The 10491-nt window shown below is 41.9% G+C and overlaps 1 protein-coding gene across 1 annotated transcript in view; it reads right to left on the bottom strand.

The window, feature by feature from the left end:
* MLLT1 (MLLT1 super elongation complex subunit) overlaps window positions 1–10491 on the bottom strand; it is a 62615-nt gene that overhangs the window by 30641 nt on the left and 21483 nt on the right. The window contains exon 7 of the mRNA XM_073599091.1: window positions 1828–1915. Within this exon, the coding sequence (XP_073455192.1) occupies window positions 1828–1915 (88 nt within the window). The remainder of the gene's footprint in view (window positions 1–1827; window positions 1916–10491) is intronic.

Below are 10491 nucleotides of genomic sequence, written 5' to 3'. Positions count from 1 at the left end.
TACACACACACACACATACATATATCTTTAAGGGTTCTAAGTCGTTTTCTAGCAAAAAAATAATAATTTTTACATGTAGGAAAGGGGTGTCAGAATTGACGTGGACTGGAAGTGGTAAAGGTGTGAAAATCTAACATTTAAAATCAGATTATCACACTACTACAACGCTCAAGGTTAACACTTATGCCCTGTACACACGGTCGGATTTTCCGACGGAAAATGTGTGATAAGACCTTGTTGTCGGAAATTCCGACCATGTGTAGACTCCATCACACATTTTCCATCGGAATTTCCGACACACAAAGTTTGAGAGCTTGCTATAAAATTTTCCGACAACAAAATCCGTTGTCGGAAATTCCGATCGTGTGTACACAAATCCGACGCACAAAGTGCCACGCATGCTCAGAATAAATTAAGAGACGAAAGCTATTGGCTACTGCCCAGTTTATAGTCCCGACGTACGTGTTTTACGTCACTGCGTTTAGAACGATCGGATTTTCCGACAACTTTGTGTGACCGTGTGTATGCAAGACAAGTTTGAGCCAACATCCGTCGGAAATAAATCCATGGATTTTGTTGTCGGAATGTCCGATCAATGTCCGACTGTGTGTACAGGGCATTATTCTTCTGTTCTTGTAATAGATGCAGTCACTTCCCTTCAGGCCACTTCTTTATTCTATACATACACATAATATGTCAGTTCTCAAAATTTGCCACCAATTTTAATGCCACTGTAACATGACTTAAGGGCTGGTGCAGTTTAAAGAATCAGGGTCATTGTTTTTTCCGTAAGCACGGAAAAAACAGCTAAATATCCTTATTAAGGTTCCATTAGTTAGGCTAATTTTATGTGTTTTCAGGCAAGACGATGGGAAGCTTTCCAAAGAAAAATCCTTAGTCTGTCACTGGAAAACCTGGAACTTTAACATGTGAGGAATACATGGAAATTCCCCCTGGCCAGCGCATGGCACAATCATATGGGGCATGTCAAAGCTTATGCAAACACTGACACTCAGTATCTGCATAGGACATTACTGGGGCCAGAATGGTGGATTGGGGGTTGGTTGGGCAGCTGCATATTGTGCATGCTCTGCAGCTGTAAAGTGCACCAGTTTTTTACTTTTGTTTTACCTTTAGAGATTAAATGGATTTGATTGCCCAGGAAAGCAAATAAATAAAGCACACAGCTTTCACTCTCTCTGTGCTGCTTTATAGGGACAATGCATTCCAGAAAAAGCGCCAAAAGCAGATTTAGAACAGTAAGGTTACATTTGCATGGGTGACTTAGCGCCGGTGCGAATGACAGCAGCAAGAATCTTCCGTTTCTGCCACCAGTGAGCGGCTAGCTGTGGTCGCCGAGCCCTTCACTTCAATGACAGGTCAGCAGCAGCCACAGCTATCTGTGGCTGTCCGCTTAGCCAGCGATTTACCTGTGATGATCGCTGCTGGATGCACATCTAAGGAAACAAAAGTGATTCTCTGGCACATGACTGTGCTGAAATAAACATCTATATAGTTCAACTCCAGTTTCAAAAACTAAGAATGTATATTTATTACAGGTATTTCTATAGCACTGACAATTTTTGCAAAGCTTTACATACTGTACATTCACATCAGTCCCTGACCTTAAGGAGCTTACAATCTAAGGTCTCTAGTTTACATGTACACATATACTATGGCCAAGTTGGACAAGAGCCAATTAACCTACTAGCATGTCTTTTAGTTACAAAAAAAAAAAAAAAAAAAAAGGAAAAGTAAGCCCATTTTTTTTTTTTTTTTACAAATAACCTGGATAGGTCATTAGAGATTTTATAAGTGCATGCTTACCTTGGCTGTGGTTTTGGGAAGGTTCAAAGTCGGACTCAGAGCTGGAGTCTGAAGTGGAGCTGCTGTTTGATGGGCTAGATGGGATGGACTACATACATACACGAATTAAGAAGACAAGGGTGGAAATGACAAGAAAAAAAAAAAAGAAGAACAAATTAATGTGGTAAAATAAGGCAACCCAGATTCTAACAACAATAATATAAATACATATTTATTAGACAAGTATAGTAGCAAATTTTAAAGGAACGTTATTCTACCAAATACAGGTGTTTGAGTTCAAAGGTTTGTTTGAAATGGCACTTTAAGAGGATTTCCTATGTAATTGCAGGTATGATCCCATTCCCCTAAAGAGGAGTTTCAGTCTGTAAAAAAATTAAAAAATTAAAATAAAAGGACACTTACCTGTCCAGGGATCCAGTGCCATCCTTACCCGGGCTAGCTTTTTACTAGCCTTCAGGTTTCTGGCGCCAACATGACTGTTGGCAACCATCTGTGCTGCTTGTGGCTTCACACCCAGCTGCCTACTGCACTTTCTGAATGGCCTCAGGGGAGAGAGGGGGAAAGAAGAACTTTCACTCAGATCGCAAAGTGGGAGCAGGTACCTGTCAAAACTAGGTACCTACTTACCCCAAAGAAATGCATGCCAATAGTAGCAGGGGAGGAGAACTTAAAGTGGAAGTTCCCCGTCTGGGTGGAGTTCCGCTTAAGGCACCAGAATCTGCCATTAAAGTCCTACGCATAAACGGTTGTCTCAGGTGACTGTTCTGGCTTGGGTTATGCAAAAGGGAAGGAGAAATATGCTACATACACCTCCAATGCTGGCTTAGTAGGGAAAAAAAAAACATGTGATCAAAGTTTTTTAACCAGTCTAATAACCTAATCTCAAGAAAAACTTGGGAAGGCCACAGATTTTCTTTCCTTCAAACAGGTTGCTCGATTCTAACTGTGACTGACAGTGTTGATGGGAGAATCCCTACCACTGAAACTATGTGTTCTCCCGGCAGGAGAATACAGTGATTATTGCTAATGGCTATAGCCGCTGGCAATAATCGCATGTCGAAAATCCAACATGCTGGTTGTACCCAAGTAGTTTGAGGGATCCCCTTGGGTCCATTCAGCCTGCCCATAGATGGTTCAAATTTCTGTCGGTTTCTACTGAAACGGCAGAGATTCGAACCATCTATGGCCGGCTTTGGACTAAAGAAAGGTTTTTGCATGTAAAAAATAAACAAACAGCTGGACTTAATAATTGCCAATACTTGTCTATAGGCACTTTAACATATGTGAAAGAAGCAAGCAGAGCACAAAAGGAAACTACACTCTCTTAAGCAGCCCATAGATTAGTCATTCATTTTTTTGTTCATTTAAAAAATTACTAGTTTGAGCCATCCACAAATTTGAAGTAGATGAAGGAATCCTCCTACACGGCCAGCTTTTACTTTCTGTTTAGCTTACACACTAACACTCAAAAGAGCAAAAACTTCAAAAGTTGACAGTAATTGACCAATACAAAATTTCAGCTAGTCAGTACAATAACAATCTAACTGCTTTGTATACAAAATCATTTTCATACACTTTTTTTCTGGCCATTTAAAGAAGAACTCCGGTGCAAAACTTTTGTTCTCCCAGGCAGTGGGGCTGTGCCTGCACTGCATGAGTTAACTGCTCGTTTTTGTCTAGGGGATTGCAGAGCGGAGATATACTTACCTAATCTGCCAATCCTTCAAGCGCAACACCAGTCCCCTCCACTCCTGTCCTCACGCAGGCTAGCGGTTTTGTGAATGGACTGTTCCTGGCGTTATCATGCCCATATACCAGCTCTGGATGCGAGAACGGCAGGCACAGTTCACCGCTGGACGTGGGGGGGGGGGCGGCGGGGAGCGTGGTTTTCCGGAGGATGGGGTAACTAAAGATTTTCCTTGCACTCCTGGCCAAAAATGAGCAGTTAACCCATGCAGTGCAGGCACAGCCCCACTGCATCGGAAAATAAAAAAATTGCCTGGAGATCTTCTTTAAGACTTTTATTTGGTAGATGCATGCAGGTCTTTTAGGAAATGCCCTGCATGTATTTTTTATTATAGGCAGTCAAACTTACAAAAAAAGGTTTTAAAAATGCAGTTTATACATTTTTGGTTTCTAAAGTATATAGGTGTTAACTCCGCATTGAATGGTATTAAACTTCCCTGAAACCTTAAAATATCTTAAATAAAACCACTCTACAGCCGTGGCCAAAAGTCTGGAGAATGACACAAATATTAATGTTTGCTGCCACAGTCTTTATGATGGCAATTTGTATATACTCCAGAACGTTATGAAAAGTGATAAGATGTACTGCAATTATTTTCAAAGTCCCTCTTTGCCATGAAAATAACTTAAAGCGGAGTTCCACCCAAAAATGGAACTTTCGCTTTTCCGGTTCCTCCCCCCCGGTGTCGCATTTGGCACCTTTCAGGGGGAGGGGGTGCAGATACCTGTATAATCCAGGTATTTGCTCCCACTTCCGGGCATAGATCGCCTCAGTATCCGCAGCTATCTACACAATGTTCGGCCCCTCCTTCGTCTCCCCCGCTGTCTTCTAGGAGACACACAGATCCCAGAAGACAGCAGGGACCAGTGAGATCGCGCAGCACAACACGCAAGGCTTCACTTCCTGATTCCCTTACCGAAGATGCCAGCGCCTCCACCCAGGAGCCGAGAGACAGATCGGCTTCGGGTGAGGACATCTCAGGCACCCTGGACAGGTAAGTGTCCTAATATTAAAAGTCAGCAGCTGCAGTATTTGTTGCTGCTAACTCTTAATTTTTTTTTCGGCAGAACTTCGCTTTAATCCCATAAAAAAATATTTCCACTGCATTTGTGAAGAAGGCTTCAGGGTGCCCAAGAAAGTTTAGCAAGCGCCAGGACCATCTCCTACAGTTGATTAAGCTGTGGGATGGGGGCACCACCAGTGCAGAGCTTGCTCAGGAATGGCAGCAGGCAGTTGTGAGTGCATCTACAGGCACAGTGAGGAGAATACTTTTGGAGGATGGCCTGGTGTCAAGATGGGCAGCAAAGAAGCCACTTCTCTCCAGGAAAAACTTTGGGGACAGACTAATATTCTGCAAAAGGTACAGGGATTAGACTGCTGAGGACTGGGATAAAGTCATTTTCTCTAATGAATCCCCTTTCCGATTGTTTGGGGCATCTGGGAAAAAACCTTGTCCGGCAATGAAAAGTTGAGCGCTACCTTCAGTCCTGTGTCATGCCAACAGTAAAGCATCCTTAGACCATTTCTTGTGTGGGGTTGCTTCTCAGACGTGAATAAAGAATGCTACAAAAACATCCTCTGAGAGCAACTTTTCCCAACCATCCAAGAACAGTTTGGTGGCGAACAATGCCTTTTCCAGCATGATGGAGCACCTTGCCATAAGGCAAAAGTGATAACTAAATGAATTGGGGAACAAAACATGGAAAATTTGGGTCCATGGCCTGGAAACTCCCCAGACCTTAATCCCATTGAGAACTTGGGGTCAATCCTCAAGAGGCCGGTGAACAAAAAAAAAACCCCCACAAATTTAGACAAACTCCAAGCATTGATTATGCAAAAATGGGCTGCCATCAGTCAGGATGTGGCTCAGAAGTTGATTGACAGCATGTCAGGGCAAATTGCAGAGGTCTTGAAAAAGAATGGTCAACACTGCAAATACTGACTCTTTGCATAAACTTCACGTATTTGTCAATAAAGCCTTTGACACTTATGAAATGCTTGTCATTATACTTCAGTATACTATAGTAACATCTGACAAAAAGATCTAAAAACACTGAGGATGCAGACTTTGTGAAAATTAATATTTGTGTCATTCTCAAACATTTGGGCCACGACTGTATAATTGTAGACTAACCATTGTATTCAATGAAAGCTATATTATAAAATGAACAGTTCCTTTTGTTTGTGAACTTTGGCATTTTTGGTGCAAATTTGCCTCTATTTTGGTGTATTTTCTGAAAGTGCACCAAAGATGCAGCATGCAGGACTTTTGGTGTGCTTTCAGAAAATGCACCAAAAATAGACATCTATGGGAAACCACTGCGTGCGGGCCAAACCACGGCGGGGCAGGGGTCTAGCTGAAAGATTTAAAGAACTGACTCTATTCACTAAGGAGTCATTCTAGATGCAAATATTTTACATGCACAGCCTTATAATATAAATCCAGTATAATAATAATAAATATATATATATATATATATATATATATATATATATATATATATATATATATATATATAAATTTGACACCCCACCTTTTAAACCCAGCTAATGGTGGAGATTTGACTGTAAAGCCCAACTCTAGCCAAAACTTGGGGGAGCTTTTCCCTAAATTCCGCTTCTGTCTGACTTACAAAAAAAGTTTTGTCCAAACTTGGGCTTTTTGATTTTCCAAAACTATATTGTGTATACAATAAAAACATTTACCCTAAAAAAAGGAAAATGCTAAGAAAAGTAGACCCCAAGTTAATAAAAATGGGTGGAATGTGGTACTTGGCACTTTACTGTTAAATGGAGAAGTTCAACTTTCGTAACATGTTACACCCATATTCAAGATGTAGCACCGACTCCCTCCACTCACTGTCACAATTAAAAATTTTTTTTAAATGGCCACGCAGGGCTCTGCCCGCCTGGCCATGTCAAACTGCAAGAACTGACGTCCTTTGCAGCTGTTGGCTCATAGTTCTAAATGACCTACCAGGGTAATCCATGGATTCTTCCTCTCAGTGTGAAATTGCCTGCCCATACGAGGTACGGACAGACAGCTTACATCTGCATTTAAAAGTGTAGTGCTGAGCCTGACAAAATAAGGGTAAATGCTCCTCCCCCCCAGCAGCCTCCCCAAATCCTATATTTGTGAGACCTTCAGTGAAGAGGCTGTGTGGTTCCTGGTAGGCCCACAGCAAAGTATGGGGGTACGTTTAATGGATAACTGTAGTGGAAGTACAATTATTTTTCAACACCGAAATTGTAGGGGGGTGTAAAAAAAAAAAAAAAAAAAAAAAATAATGGGGAAAGAAACACCCCTTTACCATTAATCACCAAGTTCTAAGAAACACAGACATTCTGAGCAGCACTTATTGCTTATGGTTATCAATAATCTCAAACAGAGGAAATATAATAATAACACAGTAGTGTAATAGTAATAATTATTAGAGGTGGCATAAACCTAAGAACAACACTTTGCTTCATAAACACAGGCAGTCCGATGTGTGGCTTGGTCTTCAATATTCTTCTACCCTACATAAAAACTGCATTTATGTGACATTCAGGAGAGCATGGCAAATATCCTGATATGCAGTCATTTCATAAACAGTTTATAGAAAATTACTGCAAAATGTATTCCCTCTAATTAAACATTATACAATTAAAATTATATATTCCAATCTACTAACCTAATTATAATCCTGTATGATCTATCAACCCTCCCAACCACCAAAAAATATGCATAATTTGCAATAAAAAGATGAGTAAAAGGCTACAGGATAAAAAAAAAACAGATATCTCTGAAAGGTAAAAAATATTCTAGTTCTTTAGAGCCCTTTCACACTGGGGTGGGGGCGGCGTCGGCGGTAAAACCCCGTTATTATTAGTGGCGTTTTACCGTCGGTATTCGGCCGCTAGCGGGGCGGTTTTACCCCCCGCTAGCGGCCGAGAAAGGGTTAAATACCACCGCAAAGCGCCTCTGCAGAGGCGCTTTGCCGGCGGTATAGCCGCGCTGTCCCATTGATATAAATGGGCAGGAGCGGTAAAGGAGCTGTATACACTCCGCTCCTTCACCGCTCCGAAGATGCTGCTAGTAGGACGTTTTTTAACGTCCTGCCAGCGCATCGCTCCAGTGTGAAAGCCCTCAGGGCTTTCACACTGGAATGAAAGCAGCGGCACTTTAGGGTCGGTTTGCAGGCGCTATTATTAGCGCAATAGCGCCTGCAAACCGCCCCAGTGTGAAAGGGCTCTTAGGAAGGAAAGGACTGAAGTCCTTCATTAGCCAGGGAACAAGTACTTCTGTTATTAATAAAAAAAGGTTCAACTGTAATTTTTCTTTAACAAGCACTGGCTACTGGGACATACCCATACATACTGCGGCAGAAGGGCTCGTAGAGGCAAAACCACGTACCCGGCAAGCTCCATGAGTCAGGTCGCGGGTCCCGTGGACTCGATTGCTGCGGGGATACCCGCGATCGCTTCACGGGGAGGAAGAACGGAGAGATGCTAATGTAGACAAGCATCTCCCCGTTCTGCCTAGTGACAGTGTCACTGGATCTCTGCTCCCTGTCATCGGAGCAGAGATCAGTCACGTGTCACATACAGGCATGCCCCTCAAAGTTAGAAACGCCCCTAGGACACATTTAATCCCTACACTGCCACCTAGTGGTTAACCCCTTCACTGCCACTGTCATTTACACAGGAATCAGTGCATTTGCATAGCACTGATTGCTGTATAAAGTCACAATAAAAATCGCTGATTGTCGCCATTTAAAAAAAAAATTATTAATAAAAATGCCATAAAACTAACCCTATTTTGTAAACGCTATAACTTTTGCGCAAACCGATCAATAATTGCTTATTGCGATTTTTTTACCAAAAATATGTAGAAGAATACGTATCGGCCTAAACTGAGGAAAAAAAATTGTTTTTTTATATATTTTTGGGGGATATTTATTATAGCAAAAAGTTTTAAAAAATGCGTTTTTTTTCAAAATTATCACTCATTTTTTGTTTATAGCGCAAAAAATAAAAAGCGCAGGGGTGATCAAATACCACCAAAAGAAAGCTCTATTTGTGGGGAAAAAAAGGACATCAATTTTGTTTAGGAGCCACGTCGCACGACCGCGCAATTGTCAGTTAAAGTGACGCAGTGCCGAATCGCAAAAAGTCCTCTGGTCAGGAAGGGGGTAAATTCTTCCGGAGCTGAAGTGGTTAATTGAAGAAGCTGAAATTAGAAGCGGATTGACTACCATGCACAGCTGCACCAGATTTTGCACACTCCAGTTTTAGTAAATCAACCCCATGGTTTCTGGCTACCAGGAACTTATTGGGTGTTTCGCATAATTAGAGACTAAAACAATCTGCAGACCCTGTCTGGCAGTTTGGCAGCCAAATAAGTGAATCGACAACCAGAAGGAAGTAGGGACTGTATATGCAATAGGAAATTATGGCATACACCAGGGGTATTGCATTGGAAATTAAGGAGGTCTGATCAGTAAAATCTTCTTCCAGCAGAGGTCCGAATCGCACATTAACCCTTTCATGACTAAGCCTATTTTTGAAATTTGGTGTTTACAAGTTAAAATCCGTATTTTTTGCTAGAAAATTACTTAGAGTTCCCAAACATTATATATATTTTTTTAACAGAGAATCTAGAGAATAAAATGGCGATTGTTGCAATATTTTTTATCACACGGTATTTGTGCAGCGGTGTTTTAAACGCAAATTTTTGGAGAAGGGACACTTTCATGAATTTTAAAAAATCCAAACAGTAAAGTTACCCCAATTTTTTTGTATAATGTGAAAGATGATGTTACGCCGAGTAAATAGATACCAAACATGTCACCCTTTATAATTGCACGCACTCGTGGAATGGCGACAAACTACGGTACCTATGAATTTCCATAGGCGACGCTTTAAATTTTTTTTTTTCTTTCTTTCTGCCACCTTTAGGCACAAGTGTACTGTACTTAATGGGTAATCCAGCACCGAACATTTCAGTATATACTGTATATGTTCACTTTATTTAGGTTTTCTTTGTTAAAACGGAAGTCCCGCAAAATTTTTTTTTGTAAAAGTTAGCAGCTACAAATACTGCAGCTGCTGACTTTTAATACCAGGTTTGAGTTACAGAGGAGGTCTAGGGCTAGAATTATTGCTCTCGCTCTGACGATCGTGGCGATACCTCACATGTGTGATTTGAACACCGTTTACATAGCCGGGCGTGACTTCCCTATGCATTTTTTTTGGCTGCGCGAGCTCGCGGGGACAGGGGCACTTTAAAAAAATTTTTTTTTATTTATTTTATTTTTTTTTTTACTTTATAAATTGTGTTTTAAAAAAAATTTTTTTTTTTTACTTTTATTGCTGTCACAAGGAATGTAAACATCGCTTGTGACAGTAATAGGTGGCGACAGGTACTCCTTATGGAGGGATCGGGGGTCTGAAAGACCCCCGATCCCTCCTCTGCACTTCAAAGTATTCAGATCGTCGAAAACGGCGATTCTGAATACTGTGTACTTTTTTAAATTCGGCGCCATTGGCAGCCGAGTAAACGGGAAGTGACGTCATGACGTCGCTTCCGCATTTACAATGAGAAGGCTGGAACGAAGCCGCCCACAGCTTCGTTCCAGCCCGCCCCCAGCCGCCGAAGGCACACGATCAGACACCGGGCCTCCCGATCGCACGGGAGGCCCGGTAACAGTGGCGGGAGGCGGCGGGAGGGGGGTTGTCCCCTCCCACTCCTCCGGTATAACAACCGAGCGGCTTTTAGCCGCATCGGTTGTTATACTCGGGTAGCCGATCGCCCGCTGTAAACAACGGTACCGGGATGATGCCTGCAGCTGCGGCCATCATCCCGGTATAATCCCGGAAAGCCGAGTACGCATATCTGCGTACGGTCGGTGGGGAGGGGTTAAGGTCTTTCACAT

Source organism: Aquarana catesbeiana, linkage group LG01 (genome assembly GCF_042186555.1).
Source record: "Aquarana catesbeiana isolate 2022-GZ linkage group LG01, ASM4218655v1, whole genome shotgun sequence".
Taxonomy (NCBI): domain Eukaryota; kingdom Metazoa; phylum Chordata; class Amphibia; order Anura; family Ranidae; genus Aquarana; species Aquarana catesbeiana.
This window is presented reverse-complemented; position numbering and strand designations above follow the sequence as displayed.